This window comes from Chanodichthys erythropterus, chromosome 1 (genome assembly GCF_024489055.1).
Source record: "Chanodichthys erythropterus isolate Z2021 chromosome 1, ASM2448905v1, whole genome shotgun sequence".
In the NCBI taxonomy this organism is placed as follows: Eukaryota; Metazoa; Chordata; class Actinopteri; order Cypriniformes; family Xenocyprididae; genus Chanodichthys; species Chanodichthys erythropterus.
This window is the reverse complement of record NC_090221.1, coordinates 10,664,723-10,692,123: the sequence shown is the minus strand read 5'-3', so window position 1 is coordinate 10,692,123 and position 27,401 is coordinate 10,664,723. Positions and strand designations below refer to the sequence as shown.

The window sequence follows — 27,401 nt, the reverse complement described above, 5'->3', positions numbered from 1 at the left end:
AGCATGAAAAGACAAACATTTCAGATGAAGAATAATCCATTTCTTACCACTGAGACTGTGTTATGATATATTATTTTTATTGTGTGTATTAGGCTTCATTATTGATGATCACTGTTGTTGTGCTAAATATTTACCATTATATAATCAGAGGAGAATGTTTATTAAAGTGTCACTTCACAATACAATAGCAAAATATATAAGTATAGTATTTTTATGTATCATTAATACCCATTGTGCGAGCTGTCTCTTCAATACCGCGAGGATACATCCTGCCGCTGATTGGGCTGACATTTCTGACACACCCACCAAACAAGATAAAAACCATAGGGATAAAACGTATCTCAACCTGCTCAACGGTTTGAGCTTGAACGTGACCCTGGTTTCCATGTTTTGTGGAGTTCCCATATACATGATTTATTCTTTCCCCCTACACTTAATATACCCATCACAGAAAAAATTCAGCATTTTCAGATTTTCAAAACACTTAATTTACTATGATTTATAAGCCGTTTTCCTCATGGGGACAAAAAAGTTCCCACAAGGTCAAAATTAACTTTGTAGGCGATAAAGATTTGGTCCCCAAAACTTAGGGAATAGCAGGTACACACATTACTATATCAGTAACACACACTATACGTGCCAGTGCCCGCTGCCACTTAGGAAAACAAAGTTTTGAAATAAAATGAATGAATTAAAACACATCACATCACAGCAGGCTTCCGGTGTGAATCACGTGGAACTTCCGAGTTAAAGGGAAGGGTGAATTTGGGAATTTAATCATCGTTGTCATTAACAAATTATACATATGGCATAAATCACTTTTTGGAAAGATAGTTTAGGCCTACCACGTTCTTTTATGATTATAATAAAATAACTGTAGTAACTATGTTATTTTCTCAGAAATTGTGGTTGCTATAATAATTTCTAAAAGAGAAAATGAATGAAGATGATCGACACAATACATAGGCCTATATCTGAGAAAGTATAAAAGAGCGTCACATTAAAACATATATGAAGGATGCTACACTCTAAACAAAAATGGTGCTATATAGCAACAAAAATGGTTCTTTGGCTCGTAATCATAGGGGAACCTTTTTAAGTGCTATATAGCACCTTAACCACCCCAAAGAATCGCTGAAGAACCAAAATGAAAATTCATTTATTACTTACCTTCATGTCATTTCACACCCGTAACACCTTCGTTAATCTTTGGAACACAAATTAAGATATTTTAATTAATAATACTTTTGGTGCGGCAAAAAAAACAAAACAACGACTTATTTAGTGATGACCGATTTCAAAACACTGCTTCAGGAAGATTCGGAGCATAAATGAATCAGTGTATCGAATCATGAATCGGATCGCTGGTCAACCCGCCAAACTGCTGAAATCACGTGACTTTGGCGCTCCGAACTGCAGATTCGACACACAGATTCACAATGCCCCGATGCTTCCTGAAGCAGTGTTTTGAAATCGGTCAAAGTCGTTATTTAGTTTTTTTTTGCCGCACCAAAAGTATTCTCGTCGCTTTATGATATTAATATTAAACCACTGTACTCACATGATATGATTTAAATATTTTTTCATTACCTTTATGAATCTTGACAGAAGTGACATTGCTCCTCCCTCACTGAGCCATCTGATTTTAAACTAAAATATCTTAATTTGTATTCCGAAGATTAACGAAGGTCTTACGGGTGTGAAACGACATGAGGGTAAGTAATAAATGACAGAATATTTATTTTTGGGTGAACTACGTTAACCCTTTAAACCAACGGCTCAGGTAAATGCAGCTTTCTCTCATCTTAATCATTCGGACGATCACCACAGCCAACATCTCCCTCTAGTGGAGGATGTATGTTTGAGATGTTTCTGAAGTTTGAAGACAACGCATCCGAAAGGTAAGTAACCACATACTGTAAATTTTTATGGTTGATAAGTTGTAACATGTCTATGAAAACTCTTTTTACTGGCCTTTTAAGCACGTTTATAAGTGGTTAGTTGTTGTGGCAAATTAATGAGTGTATGCGGAATGGTCGTTTGTGGTTAAAATCAAATCAAGATTTTGTTGAATTGTTAGGTTTGACGTTTAAAATATTCTTTGAATTAAGTGCCAAGTTACCCATGACTTCACATTTTACTGTAAGTCTAAATGATAATCGAGCGTAAAGCCAGTTCTGGTTAAGATTTATTCAATGAGAGCTGATGCATTCACATGCTATGGAACCAGTACTGTGTCCATGGATGTTGAAAGAATTTCTTAAGTTTTAATTAAGTAATAGTTTTAAGAGTCCTCAGTGAGGGTAGACTGATTAAAAAAAAAAAAAAAAAATATTTACAGATATACAAATACATATTTACAATTATGCAAAAATTGTTACAATTTTTCTTAAAACACTAATAGAAAATATAGGACTTTCAACATTCAACATTTGATTTAAAAAAAGAGAAGTGTCTTATCGCTTAATTAAAAGAAGTGCATTTTTCAGAGTTATAGCATTAAATCAGTTACAATAGAATAGTCAAGCCCTCCTTCATTCTGCTTTCATGAATGTGGTTTGTATTGTCGGGACAGCTAGTCTCCGGACTGATATTATCAGCAGGCCCTGTGTCTGTTTCCTCTGATATGTTAGTGTCTGTGTCTTCTTTGTGACTTAAGTTAGAGAGTATGAGCTCAGACTCTTTCTGGGCATCGATTGTGAGGCTGGTGTCAGTCATGCTGGACTCTGTGAGAGTACTAGTGCCACTGCTGGAGTCTGACTGACCAGCTTTGGTCTGAATGTCAGATGTTGCCTCGGCCAGGTCTTGATGTGTTTCTTCTGTGTCACTAGAGTCTGTGTATCCTGCCAGTTCCCTCCTTAGACTTTGCGCTCTGTCCATGTAGTTCTTACACAGTTCGGCATCAGGCATGTGGTTGGCATGGATCTCTGCGAGCTTCATGTAGATTATGTACAGTGTGCTTAGGCTTTCTTTGTCCTCAAGGGCTGCTGCCAGAGCTAAATGGTAGTAGCCCATGGCATCAAATGCATCCTAAAACATAAATAGCAATAAATGTTTACATTCTTCATAAAATACATTTACTCTGAATGCTAGTTAAAGTTATTTTATAGATACTTTGGGCCTCATTCACTAATAGTTTATATGTGCAGAAAAGGTCGCTCTCTTTCTCTCACACAGACACACACACAAAATCATTAAATTGTTTTAGTGTTGATGCACAAAGATTATTATCATGCGTGTGCAGTTAGTAATTTGCATAAGACACTCAAACCATACAACCTCTCTCTATCCTGCTGGCTCGTGTCATGTAATTTTTATTTTATATGCAAGTAAGTCACTTATTTTGGAGTACTGTGGAGTCACTTATTTATTCTAATAAAATATAAGCTATTTTTAAATTGTAAATGTAAAATGTTAAACATTATGAGAGTCTCACCTTTAATCTGTATAGGGTCAGATCAGCCAGTCTGCAGTACACTTTAGCATAGTACCGAACTTCAATAGCATGTTCAAGTGCAGTGGGGCAGAGTGAAAGAGACTTCAGGTAGTAGTTCTCAGCCATCTCATACTTCTCTAGAGCGAAGTACACTGATGCAAGACGATGGAAGGACACTCTCTCATTCAAAGGAAAAGCTGTAAGAAATACACATCAAAACACACTCAGGTTACTGCTTTTTCCTTTCTACCAGAATATAATGCAACCCCAGTTTTAGTTAAAAACCATCACACATAATTATGTAAGATAAGATTTTAAAAAATGGCAGAGACCAAGAGAAAAACTGCAGTGGGAAAAGTACAAGTTATCATTTACACGACACTTTACATTGACAATTTAAAGAGGTTCAGATGCTACATCAGATGCTGACAGTGAGCTTATACTGTTGTTTTATGTGCTCGAGAAATTATTTATTCTGTAAATGTTATCAGTTAAGTCAGATGCTTATTTCCATTTTGTAAAGCAGATTGTCTTAGTGGTCTCTGTTAAGACGTCACTGAGCAAGCGCCCATGCACCTCAACCAGATTAAATTTATGTTTATGCAATTTATGCATTTTGATAAAATATTTGTTGTTGGACATCAAATTTACATGATATTTATATTATTGATATTTATTTACTTGATCATTTGAAATAATTGAATTGGCAGCTCAACTGACAGTATAGCATAAAAGAAAAAAAAATGCATTATGTACTTTAAACTTCACAGATGCCATTTACAACCCATTTTACTTCTGAAATGTGATGCGTTACAGAGTGAAACAGGATATTCATAATGAAGGCTGCATCCTTTCATTGAAAATAATGACATTAATTGGATGTTAAGGCTGAAATCTGTCATTATTTGTTATTCTTACTGTAAAATGAATGTTAACCAGCATTTCATTACAATAGCCTAAATAGTGCCTAAATAGACTGTGCTGACTGGGTAATATCACCCAAAAAGCAAAGTTATGTGAAAGCAGGTTACATAATTGATTTGAAAATAACTTTTTTTTCCTTTCTTTCTTTAAGAGAGAAAAAAAAAAAAAACATGCACTGAATCAGGTACAGTTTAACCAGGAACATTTGCTTAAATTTAAACCAGGTCTGTTTAGATTTCATGTTGGCTTAAAGTGCCCCTATTATGCCACTTTTATGTTCATATATTGTTTTGGGAGTCTCTTACAACAGGTTTATATGTTTGCACGGTCAAAAAACAGTTTCATTTTTCATAATGTACATTTAATTTCTAATTTCTCAAAGATTCGTGAACATTTTGTTCGAAGCAGGTTGAAGATTCAGTCTCTCTAAAACCCTCCTTTCAGTGAGCCTTCTCTGCTCTGATTGGTCAGATGGCCCAGTCTGTTGTGATTGGTCTACCGCGCAAAGTGCATGTAGGAAACGAAACACCCATTGCCTTAACTGAATTACAGCACCGGAGGCTTATCGATTCTTAAGAGATTGTATACAATGTATGGACAGAAAAGATGGCATCGATTTTACTTTATCAATTTGAGCCCGAGTCCGAAACGTCTAAAGTAGTCGTTCAACCAGAAACTCAATCGCAAGCACGACTGGAGCAGGACGTTTCTCAGTGGTAAGTGTCAACTTAGTTTGTCGTATGTTATAAGACATTAATTGACATATTTTTAGACAACAGCCCACAGCTGATTTAGCCTGGTAATACCAGACTCTGCTACTTCACTTTGCTTCGTAGACAGAGTCTGGAATGGCATAATAGAGAAGTGTTTTCTCTCTCGCTAGGGGGCGCTTGTCTGAAGTTTAAAATCATTGGTTACCCGTAAGCCAATCAGATACGTTTAGTTATGACGTATGTTATGTGCCTGTACAGCCGCATCGAAGCACAGACATCATGCATCGAACTCAAATCTATGATTGAACTTCCACTGTAAACCTGTTGTAAACACATGATAAAACAAATGTTTATCAAACACTCTTCTTGTTCTGGCTTCAGTTTGGAAAAGAGTTGAATGTTCTCCATAACAGAGCGAATTGCATCCCGTGTCTCGTTTTCCCAGTAGGAAGTCTGACGTAGTCAGGCTACAGCTGATTAGCAGAACTACAACATTGACAGACACATTGCATGAAATTTAATATTTGAAAAAGCATACTATGGGCACATAAATGTATTATGCTGTATTCTGCAAAAGTTGTATGCTGTAAAGCAGTGTTCCAACCCTGTTCTTGGAAGCACACCAACACTGCTCGTTTTGGATGTCTCCCTTATTTGACCCATATATTTCTGGTTTTGGAATCTCTACTAGCGAGCTGATGAGTTGCATCAGTGCATTTGATTAGGAAGAGTTTGAAAATGTTTAGTGTTGTTGGTATGCCTCCAGGAACAGGGTTGGGAAACACTGCTGTAAAGGATATGTGTGTCCAGCAGGGGGCAACATAGGCTAAGACTTAGAAGCAAAAGAAATAGTTAAACTGGCTATCACTTTTTTTTTTTCTTTCTTTTTTTTTCTACTAATTTTATGTGATCAGTAGTCAGAATATTCGAAATAGTACATCATTGGCTTTATTTTTCATTTTCATGGTTATAGCTTTTTAAACTGAGGAGTAGATGCACGTAAAGGTCTTACCAGTTGTGGCGCTGACCTGCACTGCGAGTGTGGCATACTGCAGTGCTTCCTCGTACTGCTTCTGCTTCATCAGGAGCTCTGTGAGTTTGCTCAAAAGCCTAAACTCTGAGTGCACATCCTTAATGCTGCGTGCAAATGGCAAACTCCCATCCTTAAAAAAAAAAAAAAGGCAGATAGATTTAGATTTTGGGAATCCATGGCAAGTCACATGGTATACATTTCCTAACCATTATTGGATTGTTTTGGTAATATCTACTGTGAATTTGAGGTGAGACCTACCCTGTAAAAAGGTATGGCAGCCAGTTGGTTTCTGTGTCCTTTGAAAAACACATCTCCTGCTTCCTCATAAATGCTCAAAGCAAAACATGGGTCATTCATCCTCAGTGCTGTCTTTACTGCTGCCTGTAAACATTTGTTTATGGAGAAACTAGTTACAGCTGATAAAAACATACGTGATATGGCAGTCAGTTTCTTTTTAGAAATTACCACACACTAAAAAGTTAATGAATTTTTTTTGTCATAGAATTGGTGGGATATTGTTCCAAATGGATATGCAAAAATGATAACACTAATCAATAAATAACATGTTTTGCAATACCCTGCTTCGATCCTTTGTCTTACCTGTAGGTACATGTCAGCTAGTTCATCTTCATGGATCAGATAGTAGATACGGCCCACTTGCAGCCATGTCTCTGACTCTTCCTGTCTTTTTCCCAAGTCTATGGAGATCCTTAAGCTTTGTTTTGAGTAATCAAGAGACTTCCTCGATGACCTGCAATGATTTTTATAAAATAATTACTTTTGAATTCACTCATTCATTTAATTTTGTCAAGTTTTAAAGTATTGACAATGGCATTATATTGTGATTACAGTAGCTCTTACTTCTCAGTGTTGAGTGAAAGATAGAGGTTGCTGAGGAGTTCCAGGTATTCTCCTTCTAGCTGTTTATTCTTCAGTGTTCTGCACAGGCCCACGCAGTGCTCATAGTAAACAATACACTGTCCATACAGCAGCAAGTCAGCGTAATGCCGACTTAGAACTTTTGCCACAACCATTTGACCTGTATTTGGAAGGAATTGTGTTATTTTTACACTATAAATTAAATACTGGCTTAATGTTAATTCTCTGTTCATTTAGAAATTAGGTTTGTGACATACAGAAGGTTTAAACAACCCGACCTAACGGCAATTCATGCGTATTTTACGAGGTGGCTAATTAGTACGAAATCATACGACCTCACTCGTATGAATTCATCCGTTTTTTGCTATATCATACATGTTTTACGAGTTGACAAATTTGTATGAATTCATACGAATGACCTACCCCAAACCCCGCCCCTAAACGTACGCGTCACTGGGGTTTAGACAAATCGTACGAATTTGTGCGAGTGAGGTCATACAAATTCATACGAATTAGCCACCTCGTAAAATATGCATGAATTGGTTGTGAAATAGCGTTGGGTTTAAAATATTTGAGAACCCCAAAAAGTATTTAGACACTTTTGGACACTTAAGTCACACTTACAGATCTATGAATTTCATTTCATTATTTATAATTTCTTCTCAGAACTAATTTCACTTTTTTTTTAAACCAATTTGACTTTTTTTGCAACCTAAAACATCAAATCTTGAACACTTACTGTGAAGATTGTTGGCACTAATTGCAATGAGGAGGCCCATCTCAAAGCATATTCTGACTTCCTGACTCCCTCCTCTATCCTTGTAGCTCCTGCCCAGCCAGAGCAGAGCCTGGACATGCTCCTGATCTGTGGGGCTCTCTGAGAGAAACTGGAATAGGTGCAGGGAATTGAGCAGGAAACACTCTGCTAGGCCCGAAGCTCCTACAGACAGGGACAAGCAACCCAAGTTAGCCAGAGCTAGTGCTTCATTACGCTTGTTTCCATTCTCTCTGGAGATCTGCAGAGCACAATGAAAGTTTCTTGCTGCCTCCTGAATTCTGCCCTGTTTGCGGAGACATAGGGCTAGAAGATTGTAGACTACACCACGCTGTGTTGGACTGTCTGTTTCATTCAAAGACTTAAGCAGAGGGTGCAGAGAGTTCTGAGCTTGTTTGGGTTCCTCTGTTAGGACCAAGAGCCAAGCCAGCAGTATGGATGCCTCGAAGCCCTCCTCCTCATTAATTTGACTTCCAGTTTGTGCTGCCTGTTGGGCAAAGGGCACAGCCTTCATTAGAGCTCCGTGTTGCTGGTAAACACTTGCTAGGCTCAGGCACAAGTCCCTTTGAGTCCTCAGGTCTTCCCCTTGACTAGCTATGGACAAGGCCTGCTGAAGGTAAACCACCACCTGTGCAGGAAGCACAGAATTACTTTCCTTCCACTGAGGATTAAGCCTTGCTGAGTTTTTGATAAAGAGTTCAATTTTCTGGAATGCATCATCTAAGGAATGCTCTTGCCCTGAGTCTAGACTTAAAGAAGCTAATGTGAGGTAGGGCAAATACTTTTTATGATAAAGCCTGCACAGCATCCAGTTGAGATCAATTGGAGCAGTTGGCCACCCTTCTTCCACAGATAGTGTCATGGTAAGGAACTGAAGCCTCTCTACAAAAGGTAAAGCATCCTCTATTTTCCTTAGACGGCTGAAGAGACAGAGGGAGAGGTAGCATACCCGAGCCTCTAGGTACTTGTCTTTTTCAATTATGGCTTTGCGCATGATTGGTTTCAGCAGTTCAAACTCATCCACAGAGCAGAAGTTGTGGCAGGGAAGACACAGAATCAGAGCACTTGCCTTCTCCAGTGTTAATGGCAGCTTGTCCATCATCTTCTGTTTGAGGTAAACAGCAGTAAGATTAGTGTACAGGGCAATTAGAAGTGGCTTGTCATCAAAACCATTTACAGGGACTTTTAGAGCCTCCTCAAAGTACACTCGTGCTTGTGAGAACTTTAGTTTCTTGGCACATAGCCGGCCAAGGAGGAAGCAAGCTCGCCGGTGGGCCCAGAGCATCCTGCCTTTCTTGGCTCCTTCCCGCAAGTTTTCCAGATGTTGAAGCACCTCGTCTTCTGGAAGGCCATTGAAGAAAGTGTCCAGAAAAGAGTAAGAAAGGTCATAAAGAGTTTGAAAAGTGTCCTGGAAATATTCCAGGTTGAGGAGGGTCAAGATTGGGTCACACCTCTCTGCTTCATCAGCCTCCCAGATACCTTCATCCATGAAGTTTGGAGGGTCTTCCTCATATTCATCCATCTCTCTAAAGGTGTCCTCCAGGCTGAAAGAGAGGATCTCAGAGTCCCGGTCCAGATGATTCCGAGAGGCATAGAATGAATGCCGTGGGGATGAGTGATAGGGAGTTACATCACTCTTTTCAGATATGGTGCTCTTTCTTTGATCCACTGTAGTTTTCTGCTCTGCTGATTACACAAAGTGTAAATGTCAGAATTTTTGATACTACACAATAAATGATGTAATGAAAGTAAAGGATAGTAGGAAGGAATAGAAAAGGTGGAAGGTAGGACTGTGCAACAAAATGAAGAACAAGTTGGTAATTGTTAATTCTATACAGTTGAAGTAATGGATTACCTGACTTTGGATGGTTTCTTATGTAAGTGAAATCAGAGTCATCAAGTCTATCTGCAGTGTGAAAGAGTAATTTTATCAACACAGGATGAAACAAAGCACAGATTTGTCCAAACTTAAAGAGACAGTTCACCCAAACATGACAGGACTGCCATTCACTCACCCTCATGTCGTTGCAAATCTGAATGAACATCTTTCTTCTGTGATACGACATGAGGGTGAGTAAACTGAAGTACTCTATCCATTTAAACACTATTAGAGGTCTCACAGAGAGACAATGCATCATCTCTTACCCAATCTGTACACAGTGCTTATGTCAGTTGAGAATAGATTTGCCAGTACATCAGACTGAGAGGGCTCAAGGCAAGGGTTAAGTTTAGATAGGGCTGCCCTTTCCTCCTTACTCAGAAAGACCAATTGTCCATCGCTGTGCAAAGCCAACAAAGACAACATTATCAGCCACATGACTCTCATTCGGATTGCTTCATCACATCATCACATAACTCCACTAGCCCCCCTTCCAACACTCTCATCACCCCCAGCTAGACAGAGGCACATTCAGCAAAGGTCAGCAGAATAAAATAGCATTTGCCAGCTGGTTGCATTCAATTGGTATGTCAGAATATTGTTGAGAAGCACATTAGATGAATGGCTTTACAAAATAAAGAGAAGGTCATTCGTTCGAGCACATGCTGAATCTATGGATAAAAATAAATACAGTTGAACTGTTTACTTACAGAGGCTCGATATTCTCAGGTTTTACATGGGCCTTGTGAACAAATCCTATCTCTCCACTGGTGAGGTGTCTTCCTATGAACATGTTCAGAGTATTGAGAAGAAATCCTTCAATCTTGATTAGGTCTCCCTGGCGTAAGTGCAGCTCATCTTTACCCATTGGGTAATGGTCCACTACTGCCACACAGGTCCCAACCACTGAAAGGGAAGCAAAATTAAAGTACAGATTTGTAATAATAATTAAACAAATATTCTGGGTTCAGTACAAACTCGGATAAAAGCATTTATGGCACAATGTTGATTACCACAAAAAATAGTTTCTACAAGTAATTATTCTGTTAAAACTGTATTATTTGAGCTGTAAAACTGTTTAAATCATTTTTACAGTCATTTTGGTGATGCAATACCATGGCAACAAATTTGCACACTGGATTATTACTTTACACATTTAATTTTTATTTCACAGTAAATCATGATGCATATGGTTTGTGTTGTGGATATACTTTTGAAACAGTGTTAACATTTGCAGATTAGCCCTTTTCACTTCTATTCTAAGTACCTCACTTCACCCCAAAAAAAGGAGGGACAAATTGAAATTATATTCTTTATAATATTTTTAATATTTTTAATATTTTTTTTTATAATATAATTTTGTGATAATCTACATTGTCACAAATTCTGTTTGCTGAGCTTTGTTTGTACTGAACCCTGAATATTCATTTTAAATGTTATCTTGAGGAATAGTTTCCAGATACTTAAGAAGAATCTCACCAACAGGATGATCAAAGAGGCCTTCTGTAACTGGAATCCCTCCTGCATTTCCGGGATATTTCTTAAGGAACCACCTAGGTAAAACAGTCTGTATTTGTAAGGGATAATCTAAAATAGTTTGTTTCTTGCATGAGAACAAGTGTAGAACAAAAGTAATTTAAACAGACAAATTCCTTCTTCCCACAAAACCTCCTATTTGGCTAAATGTGCTTAAAAAATCACTTACTGATAAAACGGATAAGGCAGAGGCTGCATATCATGCACAGGGACTAGACCATGTTGGCCCGTGGACAGCAGCGTACCCTCCCACATGGCCTCTTGTCCTATGTCTTTCACCATGACCAGGTCATTCCTGCTGTAGGTCAGCTCCTCTTCCTCCTCTCTGCAGTCACTGTTGTATAAAGTCTTGGCAAAGAATGTACCTAAAATGATAGTGAGTGTCCTTAGTCACTAACTATTCCTGTTCCATATTCTTCAGTAGGTTCCAAATACTTGTCAAATTTGGAGTTGATCCTGAAAAAACTCCTTCCCTTTCCCTACCTCTTTTTCTTTTAAGTGCATTCATAAACAAGTAAACATATTCATACACCAAGGAAGAAAAAGAACAGTTTGTCCCATAAATTGATGTTTTTTTTTTTATATGGTTATGTCTGCCTTAAGGCTGTGGTCTAAAGTAAAGGACGTTATCAAATACTAATATTATGAACAGCAAGAGGAGACTTTGGAATGAATGAGGTGGTTTGCACTGTAACAAAAGTAATGATTCTTAGAAGCAAGATATTTTATATGTAAACAAATCTAAAGGAAATGTTGAGTATACAAAAACAAGAGGACCCTGTAATCACTTCACATTGTAACCAAATCTTTTTTTCAACTTATGTGACCTCCGAATCGGTTAAGCAGCATTGTATCAATATTGGACTTTAGAACGTACACTAGAGATGTGTAAATCCATATCATTTTATCAGTTTCTCCATTTACTGTTTGGTTATGGTGCAGACTGGTGATGTGTTGACTGTTAAGAAATCAGCAAGTGGAGGCTCCTTACCTTCCTGTAGTAGAAGTCCTAAGTAAAGAGTAGCTAAGTGGTCTTCATCCACTGTTACACAGATCTCAACATCACTCAGTAATTCAGGGTCCAACCAGAATGACTGGTCACAGAGAAAGTTTTCTAGACATCTTGCTACATATCCTAGAAAATAATAGAAAATATACTTGTTAAACTAGAACATTGTCAGGAATTACAAAAGGGGTCATGTAATGCCACTTTTACAAGATGTAAAATAGGTCTCTGATGTCCCCAGAGTGTTTATGTGAAGATTTAGCTCAAAATTTACCTCAGAAAATTTTGTATAGCATGTTAAATTTGTCACTTTTTGGGTGGTGAGCAAAAACGCTTAGTTTTTGTGTGTGTCTCTTAAAGGTGCCATAGAATGGAAAATTGAATTTACCTTGGCATAGTTGAATAACAAGGGTTCAGTACATTGAAAAGACATACAGTGAGTCTCAAACACCATTGTTTCCTCCTTTTTACGTAAAATTAAATTTTTTTTAAAAGACCTCAGAAGAACAGGCGAATCTCAACATAACACCGACTGATACGTAACAGTTGGGATCATTAATATGTACGCCCACAATATTTGCATATGCCAGCCATTCAAGGCATTAGACAAGGGCAGCTAGTATTAACGTCTGGATCTGTGCACAGCAGAATCATCAGACTAGGTAAGCCAGCAAGAACAACAGCGAAGAATGGCAGGTGGAGCAATAATAACTGACATGATCCATGATTACATGATATTTTTAGTGATATTTGTAAATTGTCTTCCTAATGTTTCATTGGCATGTGGCTAATGTACTGTTAAATGTGGTTAAAGTTACCATCGTTTATTACTGTATTCACAGAGACAAGAGCCATCGCTATTTTGCAGTCGCAGTCTGTATAATTCATAAACACAACTTCATTCTTTATAAATCTTTCCAACAGTGTGTAATGTTAGCTTAAGCCTGTTAGCCACGGATCATAGCCTCAAACTCATTCAGAATCAAATGTAAACATCCAAATAAATACTGTACTTACATGATCTGATGCATGCATGCAGCATGCATGGCAATCATTTTGTGAAGATCCATTTTGAGGGTCTTTGTTTATGCAATGTATTAGAGTCGCGAGCTCCGAGGCAGGGAGCGCGGGGATTTAAAGGGGAAGCAGCCTGAATCGGTGCATATTTAATGATGCCCCAAAATAGGCAGTTACAAAAATTAATTTAAAACAATCTACGGGGTATTTTGAGCTGAAACTTCACAGACACATTCAGTGGACACCTTAAACTTATATTACATCTTGTGAAAAAGCATTCTAGGGCACCTTTAAATGCAAATGACCTGCTGCTCTAAAGAAGAGGGCGGGGTTTCAAGAGCTTGGGTTAGCAGCACCGATTACCTCATGCAGACTAACTGAAAATGTAAGAAATTGTTCAGCCTTTTATGTTCAAACCGGAGTCGGACAATGATGGAGAGACTCAAGAATAAGTGACAACATATAGAATGCAACAGCATGTTTCTGAACGGTTAGTTGATGAATTTATGTAGCTGATGTGGAGTTAACTATCTTAAAGTCATTGATTAGCATATTCTGTCATTCTAATCTATAAATTGCTCATGTGGGAACTGTTGTACGTTGCCTACAGAGCCAGAGAATATATGCTGCATGAAGATGGACAGGTATAGTTTAGTTTAATTTCGGTTATAACTTGTCATGTTGTCATCTTGCATTTATGACATGCTATTGCATACCTACTGTATTGCAATAACATGGCCTCACCCATTTGTTGCGTGTTCTTGGGGGCAGGGATTAAAATTGTGTAAATTCTAGAACCTCTGCTGTAAAAGTACAAGGATTTTTTTTTCACTGATACTAACCGAGTGCCAGGTAAGTGGAGAACTTCCAGATCTCCTCGACAGTCTTAAAGGTGATGACAAAGCTGTCTTTCTCAGCATGAACAGACACTAGTCGTGCAGACAGATCCTGTGTGTATAGTATCAACAATCACTTAATGTAATGAAGATTGGAATAACTTGCGTAATCAATAGTAATAAGTTTATCAGTGGTGCCAGTTCATGTTTTGCAAGGATACTTCCGTGTCTGACCTTGAAGAGCTGGACGACATCCTGACTGTTGCTCTCTACTACTCGGAGTCTGGTACGTAATGCCTCCTGAAGCTCACCATCAGGTGATACACTAGATCGTCGCCTCCCGCTAAACAACAAAACAACATCTCCAAGAAGCAGAAGGGAATGGAGTTAAGTATAAACCACAAAGAAACCAAGACTTACGATCAGTTGCATTAGAAGTAACAAGAATGTTGGGTGTGATTACTGCTGTCCAACATCACAGTGGTTTAACAGATAGACAAACCAATAGGATTTTTTTTGCAGGAACAGCACTATGAGTGACCACATCACTAAAGACATACCATTAAGGCATAGACTGAGTGTACACATTAAGGAAGTCTGGCATTAGTTCTGAGAGTGTGCTTAAGAAGTGTAGCCATTAAAGGCCATTATGGAGATGGAGGCCAATGAGATCCATGCTGCAGATACCTGGAGAGAAGCGTTCTCCTGCTGAAGATATTGTGCTGCTTCCGCTGAATGTTTCCTTCCTCCTCCAGTAAATCTCTCTGCTTCTGACTTCTGCCTCCACCTCAGCCTCAGCCTCCGCTTCCTCATCTCCAATTCCAAAACAAAGGAAACTGGGGTCAACACAGCTTTACAGAATTCAGCTGCAGTTGGCATGTAGCTCAGTGAGCTTTAATAGTCCATCATGATTATGACTGTTTATGGTTAATCAGTAAACTTACAGAAAAGCAACACTGAATGACTGCAGAGTGATGCCCTGTGTATTACTGAATAATTAAGAAGTAGAAGGTTCCCTTCATGCACTTCCCATGTCTGAATATGAATGATCATTATCATATATAGTTCCTCATTTGGTGCTAATTAGCATGTATATAAAAATATCAGAGCTGTATTTCTGTTTACAAGCTCATAAAGTTGTGGACATAAACAGGAAGTGCAAGCCATATCATAATGGCTCTATAAATATCAGCCAGATGGCTTAAATAATAGCTTCTTCCTCATCTCCGGATGGGTATGACCTTCCCAGATTTGTGCATTGAAAAGAGAGATTGTTCCAAATGGTTGCTTACTATCATTTATTAAACAAAAGCACCAAATTTAGAATCATGCAACTCTCCGTCCCATGGACTCTTTTGTAATTATATTCAAACATTGCTATTTCTGAAACACTCATGCTTGACTCAAGAAATCCTCTTACCAGCGGTCATGGCGTCATTGGGCGGAAAGAGCTCACTGACGGCTGCTAAAGTGTATGGAGGGTCATTCCATAAGGCATCGAGCTCAGCGGGTGATATCGCTATTGAAAGGGAGGGTGATGTTTAGGGGAGTGTTATTAAATTAGCTATATGACAAGCTGAAGCTTTTAGGGTAAATGCCTAATCAAACTGACACGATTGACGACAAAATAACAGCCTTCAAATATTGAAAACGTGCAAAACACATACCAAATCCCCAAGAGAGGGAATGTGCTCATGCAAACAGTGACATACATAGCAAAACATCAGCTTTCATATCGAATCAGCCTAAAACTTGGCAAGAAAAATATTAAAAATCCTCAAATTGATACAATCTTCTGTCACAAAAGGGTAGTGTTTGCCTGTTATTAGTCAACGGCTGCTAGTAAATGATCTAAAATCACACAAGCAGCAAAACAAAATACCAGTAACATACACAGCAACAACAGTATGCGTAATTAGTTACAATAGGCAATCACAGCATTACGCACAACAAGAAGGCACACAAACGGCCAACTATGGGAAGTACACATCCTGCATTACCTTCATGGGTAAATCTATTACCCATGACTGACAGAAACACTGTGATGTCTCCCTGTGAAAGTTACTCTTTCTTCTCATTGCAAAAATCTAAAGCCGGTGTGGGACCAACCTGAAAATGGAAAGCAGTTTCTGAGGCACGAAATTGGACAGCAGCAGCAGCATGCCATAATGTACACAGCCAGCTTCAGAAACAGGTTCAATAGTGCCCGCTCGACAATAGATCCACTTATCGATGGAGTCACTCCTCTCCCTCTCTCTCTTCCTTTCCATTTTCCTCTTGAGCATAAACCGCACTCTCTCTACTGCTCATTTCTAACTTCCATCTATTTCGTTCTCTCCCCTTTCCTCTCTGCATCCACTCTGCAGATGAGGGAAGCACTCTGAAGCACTGCTGGCATGTTTGTGTGGGCTGGTCAGTGCCTCTCTGTGCCAGGGGTTCTTGTGGAAAGTGAGAGTGGCAGCATTCTCAAAGCGCTGACAAAAGGCCCAGTGAATTAATAGGCATTGCTCACAGCAATTTCTTTATTCACTGGTACTAAATTTCACTTTTCTTGATATTAGGGCTGACTGGTACAGGATGACCATTCAAACATCTCTGGCTCTTAAAAGCTCAACTCTCTTTTTGTCTGGCATCATTACTTTGTGGCATTTCTTTCATTCCAAAGATCTACGTTGCGTGTAGATTTTAAGACATTGTTCCTTTTTAAAGGAAATAAAACCTGTTTTACTGAGGGCCCAAAATGTGCCCTGGTTTTCCAGTTGAAGAACCACTGATAGCTAGAGAATTTAGATTTTTGAGGAGCAATTTGGTTTCAGAATGATTAAGAATGTTGCTAAGAATGAGGTTCTTAAGAAGCACCTTTGTCGTATCCTTATAGAGTTTTAGTGCAATGTCAAAAAATGTCTAGCATACTCAAATCTTATATTGATAAATCTTTCTCAGTCTTTTTAATGTGATTGTCTCAACTGGATTGAATGTGTCACCACTACTGTCTCTGTCTTGCGACTTAACAAAGAGGGTACTTATCTATACAGAATAAACTGACTCATGTTATTGTTTTATAAAGAGAGAACCCAGTCAGATTATAATTGAATCTTTGGAGATCTTGTGAGTCTGAGCAGCTGTAAACAGCCTGAAGTAATTTCTCAGCATACCTCCTAACTCTCATAGAGAATCTCTCTGTTTCCTTAACGGAAAATTGAAGGCATTTTTAACTCCATAATCAAGTGTTTTGCACTGGGTAGGGCTGGACAATAATTCAATATCAATATATATCGCGATATAATTTTTTTCGATAACGGTGATATGATTTTTAAACACATTTCCGGTATTTCGATATATACATTACAACATTTCTCACTTACTTGAGGCGCAGTCGTTAGAAAGAGCAGAACGCGATTGGCTATTTGCGTGATGACGTACACCACAGAGACACGCTGCCATCAGCGTATCTATTGGTTAATATGGTCTGTTTAAAATAGCAACGTGGAAAACAGACAGAGTTCAGATAATGTATGTTTCAGTCGATGGATGCACAAAACGTTACAACAACGATAATCAGAAAGCGTGGACAAAACAGTAACTCTTTGTAAACTGTTAACAGCGAGTGCCGTATGCTCTAATGTCCAGTCATTTACGCCGCCATCACCCGGGTGTTGATAGCGCGCGAGCGCAGGTGAGACCTGAACAGCACACGATGCTATCTGTTTAAACTAAACTCATTGAGCTTTGCTGATTTAAACCTTCAAGAACAAGACGCGAAAGAGAACTCGCACGCGCTGTGAGAAGATTTGTGTGCGCTCATGCGACGCGCGCACAGCTTATTTCAGTCAGCGCGCAAATACTGACTTCTCTTTCACGTCTTGCGCTTCGGCGGACAAATGAATACAAAAATTACGTCAACATGCCCGTCTTGGCGAGTATCCTAGCAAACATAGTCGGTTATGTCTTAAGTGAACGTATAACAGTCGAGAAAGACATCGCATGTGTAACAGTATATGTAGCTACTGGATCGTGCATGTCTTAAAAGGGAAAAAAAATATTCCTGCTGCCTGTTTTTAATGTTAAATCAAACAACAAATAACAAAGAAATCACTCAATGCTCTTGACTGAATAGTTTTTGTAACTTCAATAATGATTAATATTATTTATTTTATACAGTAAAGATAATATGCAGTGTTATTTTATATTTGATTACTTTATCCATTCTGTACCTAAAAACTGCTGTTAGATACCTGAAAACCTGAAAAGCACTGTTTATTTTACGTTGTGGCCGTTCTTGGCAATTTTTCTGAGGCTATTATATATTTCATATCGATATCGGAATTATATCGTATCGACCGAAATTAAGAATTATATCGTGATATAAATTTTGGCCATATCGTCCAGCCCTAGCACTGGGAACACCTAGTGTGTGAATTATACACTGGCTTTAAGGGGTTACTTTCTAAAGACATTTATTTTTATGGAAATTTCCTAAAATATTGTTAATAGCCTTGTGATATGTACATTTAAACGATACTTAATAGTGAAGTGCTTATTATGTTTTGTTAATGTACTGCCAGCTACATTTGAATGAATTTTTTTTTTTTTTACATACATTTGTGAAAATTACATTTCGTGGCCACTGAAATATTTGAAAACCATTTTAAAGTCTCTGCATATATTAATACAATAACAATAGCCTATGTTATTTTAAGACAACTTTCTGTTTTGTAGCTTAAACTGTCACATTCAGTAGCAAAATGCTGCCAAGCTACAACAAATAAGTTGAATGGTCCCATGCGCCAGGGACTGTGTAGTTAGCAGTGTTTCTCTTGGTTACTGGTTCAGTGACTGGATGTGAGTGAAAATAAAGGGGTAGATTTGTAACCTGAGTAAAGGGTTTAGACTCTAAGTTTAGAATGTCGCCCAAGCCCAAGCACACATGCTGGTACTATTAAACTATGTGAAAAACAAGTTCTTAGAACCTAGTTAGTAAAAAAAAAAATGGTATATTGTTAGAGAAAATAAATGTTCTACATTTTAAGAGAGACTTAAAGAGATACTTGTATTCTATAAGAGATCAGTAGAGACATAAGAGTATCAATAACTAAAGTATTCTACCACTTACTTCAGTTCAAACTTTGAAATATATTAACAGCATTTTCAACTGAGTACACCGTCACCCACACACAGATTAGTTTCTGAGAGAGAGCATACCTCTGTCCTGCTGACTCCCGGCTGTGTGTTCGTTCCTCATAGATCTGTCAGTATGTGCCTATGGAGTTGGCGAAAAGTTCCTTTTAAACTGACTAAAACTAACCATGATAGTCCGTAATGCTCCTGAAGGGCAAGAGGTGTGTGTGTGTGCGTGTGTGTGTCCTTGTGGCACGAGTTTAGAACTTTTGCTGAAGGAAGTATGTAAACTCCTCCCCTAAATGATATGCCTTTTTTTTTTCCTCTCAGATTCTCATTTTCTCTCTCTCTTTGAGTTCAGCCCTCTCAATCCCCTGCTCAGTTAGACTCTGGGTCAGGTCAGAAGGTCTTCAGTCAGTTCATAAGGTGTTAGATAACCTTCAAACAAACACTTTCAAATTAATGACTCAGCAAATACAGAATATCTTTCTACTTTGTATCTAATCAGATTCATAAATCCAACCAGTTCTCTTAAAAAAAAAAAAAAGAAAAAAAAAAAAGGAATAGCAAATGTTTTTTTTTTTCTTTGATGGGGAAAAAAGTAATCCTTCTGGTCTGACTTGTTTTTCTTAAAGCAAAACAAAATACCTCTAGAGTCTCTATCAACTTCATTACAATCAAATACGCCCTCTTGCTCACATTCCAAAGGTGCTTTCTACTTCATATCCAGACAAACGTCCAAACGTGCATTCCCATCATGCTCTGAGTAAAGATCTCAACATTTTTTTTTTCTTTAAATCATTATTATTTATTTTTCCAAGAATTTTCTATGCTTCTCCTTTGGCACTATCTCGTCAGTAGGTCAGATAACAGAATGGGCCTTGGCTCAGCTAGTCATTTCTTGCTTTTCTCTCCTGGTTAAATATAAACCCTGGAACAGACTCCAGGTTCTGCAGACTGTTGTTGAGCCATTACGAAAGTCACCCTGAGAAAATATACAGGGAAAGGACATGTGACTGGCTGACTGGTCTGTGAAAGAAGGCAGTATGTGCACAACGGTGTAGCTAATTCCTGCCACAAGTCTCAGATGGTCTGGGTAAATGGACTAAATACCACATCAATGATAGAGAATCAAAACTCCCACACTGGTGGAGCCAGCAGGCCATGTGCCCAGACCATAGTCACGGAATTAAAATGGCACACAAGACAAGCAGCTGATGGTTTCCACAGCATGTGTGTTCAGCAAAAACTGAGTCATTGATTTGAACTCATGGAGCCATGAACGAATTGTCCTTTTTCTTTTCAGCAAACCTGTTTAGCCACAAAATGGACTAAATGATTCACTCACCAATTAGCCTATTGAATTAGACTGATCAGATTCCTGAGTTCAGCTCACTGACTGTTTGGGATAAAACCTCACTTTTGGCTTGCATTATCATTAAATAATGACTTAACTAATGTTTTTTTAAACTAAATGAATAGCCTAGTTCACACAAAAATGAAAATCCACAAAACAGACTATGATTCACTTTATGAATTAGATGATCTGGTTTTTGAGTTAAACTCACTGACTCACTGTTTACAGTGGTTCAAACTGGTTCACATTTAAGTTCAGTTTTGTATTTCATTTTAGTGACACTGTAACATTCTTTTCCTACTACTTCTGCTAATTCTGCCACATACACTAATGTTTATTAAAGTTCACTGTCCTTGCTTAAAAAAACAAATAAATACAATTAAGAACAATTAAATGATATTGTAACACAGTTCGTAAATGTGGGAAGAAGGAGGCGGGAACCGGCGAACGTTGAACCAAACTTTAATATAAAATAAACAAAGAACAAAACGAAAGTAATGCCGGCAGACCCTCGCGGACGTCTGCCGGCCACACAAACATAATAAAACATAAAATAAAGTCCAGGCCTGGTCCTCTCTCGTCCTTCACTGATGTCACTCCTCCTTTTATGCCTCCGGAGCTCCTCCGTGAGAGACTCGAGGCCGGCACGCCTCGCAGGTGACGCTCATTATCACTCGCGTCACCGGCCTCGCGCCGTTCCCTCACGGCTCTCGCCCGCCCTGCTCGTCACAGATATATATTTAAGATTTTTCTGATTATTAAATTGTTTGTGTCACAGGTGAAAGTAATACAGGTCTGGAATGACATAAGGATACAACTTTAATTTCTGGGGAGCTAATCCTTGAAAAGACCCCTCATACAAAGTGCATTTTGTGTAGCAAAAACTAATAAAAGGTTAATAAAGCTGTGGCTAGTAAATATACCTCAGGCGGCTCACAATGAGGACAGTTCACTGCGTTCCGGTGCCCCTTTGTACCAGTGCCCTAAGGAAGAGCAACTTCCTGTTGTTGTGGACTCTGTCATATTTCAGTACAATGGTAAATCCAGTACCCTGACTAGCAGTACAGCCCATTACATCCGCTGAAAATTCACATATTCCTGGTACAGACTGCAATGTGTGCACGCTTCAGTAAAGATATGCAGGCTGTAAAATCTAAGCTATGCAGGTTATACAATTCTGTGACAAACATCTGCGTATGAAATATACCTCATAAATGATCCCTAATTATGTAGGGTGAGTCAGTACATTTAATTATGCTCATTTCATCATTTCATGTGATAAACAGCACATGCCTAACAAATAAATGATATCTGACTATAGTGATTTGACCTACATAGATTTTCTAACAGGTGATCAGAATAGGCATAGAAATGAAATGTGATATGTAACAACATATCTAGGAAGTACTCCTTTCATACAGATGGGAGGGGAGTGAAGAAGTGCTGATGCTATGACAGGCAGAACAGTGCTGACTGCTTACACTGTCTGTCTCAGACACTAACCTTATGGCCCTGTCAAAATATCTGACTGTCAGACTGAGAGCACTGCATGGTCAGGCAAAGAGAGGAGAGAGGCAGAGAGAGCGACTGGAGTTGGATAGACAGACTGAGAAAGGAAGAAATGTAGAGTGCGCGAGGCGCCTGTCACATCCCTCCATTGTGCAGTTTCCTCTTGGCCCTTGTTTTTGTATACACACGTCAGTAATATACTTGTATCACACATTAGGTTAGGACACAGTGATCTGCAAATAAGAGACTTCCTGTTAGATCCAATTGCCTGTCCGCCTCCACATGGACCAGGGCTTTTTTGTATACAGAATAATAATAATAATAATAATAATTAATAATAATAATAATAATAATAAATTTACCAAGGTGCGGTTGTATGGGTTTATAAGTCTGTATTGTACTGAACACACAGTGAACTTGTTAATGTGATCAATAACTTTTCTAAATAGCAATGGTGTAAAGTTATATTGCTTTTTATCTCTTTGTTGGCTTCAGTATTCAGAGTGAATATTTTTCTTTCAGAAAGCATGAAAACTGGGTTGATTCGTGAAGTTGTGCAATAAGCACAAACCTCTGAGACATAAAGTGATGAAAGAGTGACTACTAGTGTACACCAAGAGTAAAATAAATGGCAGATTGCCAAGTAAGAGGTTTTCTTCACTGCCCTTGATTTGAAATTGCTCCAATAACAAATAAGTCAATGTGAGGACAAACTCAGGAATCTGTAAGTTAGCATACCATCTTTACTTTTTTTGTTTATTTATAAAACATTTTGTAATTCTCCAGCAAATATTTCTCAGGCTCTAAAAAACACATAGGCAAAGGCAAAATATTTCCACCAGGTTAATAAAGTCCTAAATATGCCAGTTTAATAAAGCTGCGTTTGTGTAAAAAAAAAAATCCACATTTAACAAGTCATGAAGTAAAATATCTAGCTTCAGCCAGAACACTAGTCTCACGTAGCCAGAGCTTCAGACTGACGGCAGAAGGTCTGGACTCTATCGCAGTTTTCATTGGCCAAGACTGCCCAAGAAGACGTTTGACTGACATGTAACGCAACCAATCACAGTTCGTTTTGTTCCGCATCAGGTTTAGGTGCGTCCCAATTCGTGTACTTATGCACTATTCTATGACGTTTTAAAGTATAAATAGTGCGAGTAGCGCATTCACACTGAAAGTTCCAAAAAGAAAAAGTACACTTTAAATACCCGGATGATGCACTAAATTAACGGAAAAAACGAAGTGTGGAATGTTGGACACTTCGTGCACTCAACTGTCGCAGCTTTAATTACGTAGTGGAGGGGAAGGGAGGATCGGACTCCGTAGTTAAATGACAAAATAACCTTATACAAATTTACACACTACATGGATGAGTGCATAGTGCACAAGTACAGTGTATAAGTGCATAGTGTATAGTGCGTCATTTGGGACGCAACTGATGTCTCTACAATAACAGACCTGCGTGCATCTAAATGATTAATTCAAGAACGTTGTGCAAGTTTACTGCAACAAAGAAGCCGCAAACTTCACATACTTTTGAAAATCCAGTGTTTATTTGATCCTGGTCATTGTTACAGTTCTTCTTCTTCTACAAGGGGGTTTGGCGTCACAGCATTTGTTTCCAGGCAGACCGTTAAGAACGTGACACACATGTCTCCCAGACATCCTGTAGAATTCAACCAACCAGATGACAACTTCGCAAATCCTAAAGTGTTTCCAGTTTAGTGTGCCATATACATCAGACGTTCAGCCAACAGTCCGTGGGCGTGACGTTTGAGGCTGAGACTACCAGACCGCATTCGTGTTCAAATTACTAAGAAAGTGTAAACTGCCGTCACGTATGTTGAATAGGGAAGGCGTAGGGTATAGCATAAGCTTTTTGAACTGCTAGAGTTTTACACTTTCTTCGTAAGTAGAATATGGAAGGCAGTCTGGCGGAAGCTAGATATTTTACTTCATAACTTGTTAAATATGGATTTTTTTTTTTTTTTTTTTTTTTTTACACAAATGCGTGGCTTCACTTCAGAAGGCCTTTATTAACCCCCCCGGAGTCATGTGGAGCAGGACTGTAACCACCATAGACATTGAGGGGGACAAATCCCCCCAATAATTAGAAATGGCCCCCCAATATTTGAAATTATTGCACTGCTCTGCTGCATATGTTTTTAGAACTGCATGAGTGGTTTAAAAGTCACATTATTAGTCTGGTGTCTGGTGACTGGTCTACCTCAGTGGTTTAACAGCTCTCGCCAAAATTATGTCCAGTCCAGTCAAATCAATGTAGGCGGGGTTTACAGAGAGTCAAGTGAAACATTTAATACATGTCAGCTGTTTTGCGATAGAAATGATAAAAGACTGTCAGTAACATCCATGCAAACTACTCAACTTTTTTCACAAATATGGCCGTTTTGAATTGAAAATACGCATTTAGGCTACGTGATTCATGTAATTCCTAACTAAGTGTGACGAGACAAGAACCATTTTACGTTTTCGACATATTAGGCATACAAACATTACCATGTGTGAATATTTTAATGCAAATTAATCTGAATATTATTTGCAAATAATTCAAAAAGGATTATTTCCCTACTAGAATTAGACCTAGAATTGTTCTGTTCTGTTTCTTTATGCTTACATTTATATATATATATTATATATATATATATAACTGCCATTATAAAGCTCAGATGCGTCATGATATTTATTAATATTTCTCTGATTGTGTTCATCAGAAAAAAGGAAGTCATATACACCTAGAATGGCTTGAGGGTAAGTGAAGCTTGGGGTAATTTTCATTTGAAAGTGAACTAATCTTTTAACAATGTTTTTGACTTAAAACTTGATTATCATTTGTGGCTACATTTACGGCGTGCCTTTCTCTGGAACACAATTCGGCTCCAAACGGGCTAATTATTGTCATAGTAAGAGGCTTTTGTTGGCGGACAGGTTGCTAAATTAAGCCAATTTGTCTACTGTAGCCTATTTACACTGTGTTTTTTCTAACTCTGCGTGAGAGGGCGCTATACATCCATATACAGTAAATGCCGTAATCTGTGAAAATCCACCCTACACTTCAACTTTCCCCCTGCATGACCTCACACTTCAAATCCGCTGCAAGCGACTAAAAAGAGCTGCCATTACAATCAACAAATCTGTTTTGCAGAGCTGCGCGCTTGCAGTGAAGATAGGGTGTGAGGAAACACGCTGCTCTGCGCTCGCTTGCCAGTTCCCTGCCTGACGTCACCCCGGCGCGCGCTTCCATAGATGCAAGCGCGAGAGTACAGTGACAGCGCCTCGTCCACTGTACGCAACACTGCTCAGCACTATCTCAGGCTATACTCGAGAAACGGCAGCAGATCATGGAATGTGACTAGGCAACATTCCGCTTTATTTGAGGCCGGTCGTCCGCCCTGCACTCACGGGGTGCAGTACTTTAATCCCACCGTTCCAATTATTAACCAATTGATCACTGCCCTCCTGTGATACGTGAATCACATTGGGAGCTTTAACATTTGTATTAATTATTCCTCGAGTTTTTATCCCACTCTAACGGTTCGACTCTGACTACAAGCTGAGGCTCAATAACTGGATTTTATCGGTGGAACAATAGGCGACTACTGCTGTCTGGATATTAAAATTTACTCTTGGATTATTGTCTCAGCATCATGAGCACGAGTGGTGAGTAAATTCTAGACATTGTTACCTTGGTCTATTTGCAAAGATTCCAATTGCAAAGAATAACCGAAGCAGATAGAAATCTAAATTTAAGGTAAAAATAAAGTTTATCTTGACCTTGTAAAATTAGAGCAGTTTGTTTTATTCAAGCGATTGACCTCTTGCTCCTGACATGTCCCAAAGACATCCTTACTGAATCAGGTATTTGGAATAATTATAATAATCATAATCATAATAACAGGCCATTAGTAATAATAATAATGATTATTATCATTATTATTATGAATATAATACTATTTGATCAACAACAATAATAATATTTATTATTCAGAGTTACAAATGAGTCTTGTGCTCAGAAATGATGAGTATAGATTTGTTATTCCTTAAACTGACTTTGGTCATCAAATAAGTTGTTTAGAAGTTGATATTTCAACAAGATGTTTGACCGCTTTGAACTGAACTGAACTGAAAAAGCCATAGAAAATGAAAATTTGGAGATCAAATGTCTAGTGAAAGGATGTTATAAAAACTTAGACATACTTGAATGACCAGCTGGTCCAGTTTGGTGTCAGTTATGCTTGGTTGCATTCATTTAGCTCTCATCCAATCATAAAAGTATCAATGAAATCGTTATTGCTGATTTCATGCTGTAGAATGTAATTGTTACTGATTACATGAAAGATGCACACCAACATAGAATAAAAGACAGAGAGGTGGTCAAGATCATGTTAGTGACCAGCTCTCCTTTGAGGCTTGTGCTCGAGTCAGCTGGTGTTGCAAGGGCATGACCGCTGCATCTCATAATGATCCTTTTATGGGAAAAGTTCAGCAGAACCTTAAGAACAGAGCTGTTTTTTGTTTGTTTGTGCCTACTTGGCAAATGCCATGCTGTTCTGTGATTAGAAATGGTTTGCATTCTTTCAGCAAGCCGTTAAATTGCATTCTCAGCTGATGAGCGGACGGACAAGCTTTGTCCACGTGTCCCACTCTCTGAACTAATCCCCCCACTATTTTCCCCTTAGTTCAGGACACACAGCACCAGCTCACTCTGATAAAACAATGTCACATCAGCCAATTGAGCTTGCCTTATTCACTCTTTCAAAGCATTTTGCCTGTCAGCTGGGGATGGGGCTGCTACCAGCGTGCTACCGTATGGAGAGCAAGTGTTTTCAGATGCAGACAGATGGCAAGGGAATGAGTGCAGTGGCCGGGCTGTGTCTCGTGGCAAAAAAGGACTAGCTGGAGAGCTACCAACAAATGAACAGGCATGCCTGGTCCACAAGAGACCTGGAGTGTTTTGCAGAACATGCACATAAAGCTCATGACATGATGAAACATTTTTTACTTTGCAAATAGACATGCTCTTTTTTTCAGTAGAAAGTATCAAATTGCTTAACTGACACCATGTCTCAAACTTACCTGATATAGCCACTCATGCAGACACATGGCATTTGAATGGAGCCGTGCACAATGGCGTGTTGAACACTACATTGGGCATGATAGCCTTGAGCTGGTGAAAATGTCGAGCAATTACACAGAGGTCATTTGGTCTCTCTTCATTTGCTGCTCCCTACATTTCTTATGGTCATCTGCCATTATCAACTGCCCTCTATTTTCTGCACCACTGAGAGAACAAACAGACAAGTGAGTAGCGGAATGCTCCCTCAATCTGTTCCCATTCTCTGTTTTTCTTTCTCTTTGTTCTCCT

General features: G+C 38.6%; 2 protein-coding genes across 5 annotated transcripts in view; one reads left to right on the top strand and one right to left on the bottom strand.

Annotated features, from left to right (window-relative positions):
- Nucleotides 1-107: 107 nt before the first annotated feature.
- On the bottom strand, nt 108-19,421 carry sh3tc2 (SH3 domain and tetratricopeptide repeats 2). Of its 4 annotated transcripts, XM_067387668.1 has the most exons (19): nt 19,237-19,378; nt 16,035-16,143; nt 15,455-15,553; nt 14,722-14,847; nt 14,269-14,396; nt 14,041-14,146; nt 12,167-12,310; nt 11,345-11,540; nt 11,119-11,192; nt 10,350-10,545; nt 9,906-10,039; nt 9,616-9,666; nt 7,725-9,446; nt 6,968-7,145; nt 6,707-6,857; nt 6,365-6,487; nt 6,086-6,236; nt 3,437-3,633; nt 108-3,030 (listed from the first exon to the last, which is right to left on the bottom strand). In XM_067387668.1, the coding sequence occupies exons 2-19, from the start codon at nt 16,057-16,059 to the stop codon at nt 2,509-2,511; spliced, it is 4,323 nt and encodes a 1,440-aa protein (XP_067243769.1). In that variant the 5' UTR covers nt 16,060-16,143; nt 19,237-19,378; the 3' UTR covers nt 108-2,508. The 4 variants fall into 4 exon arrangements, with proteins under 4 accessions (XP_067243769.1, XP_067243752.1, XP_067243761.1 ...); XM_067387651.1 differs by lacking the exon at nt 16,035-16,143 and having other exon boundaries at nt 19,237-19,421; XM_067387660.1 differs by lacking the exon at nt 16,035-16,143 and having other exon boundaries at nt 7,725-9,443; nt 19,237-19,421.
- Nucleotides 19,422-25,331: 5,910 nt separating this feature from the next.
- ablim3 (actin binding LIM protein family, member 3) overlaps nt 25,332-27,401 on the top strand; it is a 76,548-nt gene continuing 74,478 nt past the window's right edge. The window contains exon 1 of the mRNA XM_067387636.1: nt 25,332-25,696. Within this exon, the coding sequence (XP_067243737.1) occupies nt 25,684-25,696 (13 nt within the window). The 5' untranslated portion in view covers nt 25,332-25,683. The remainder of the gene's footprint in view (nt 25,697-27,401) is intronic.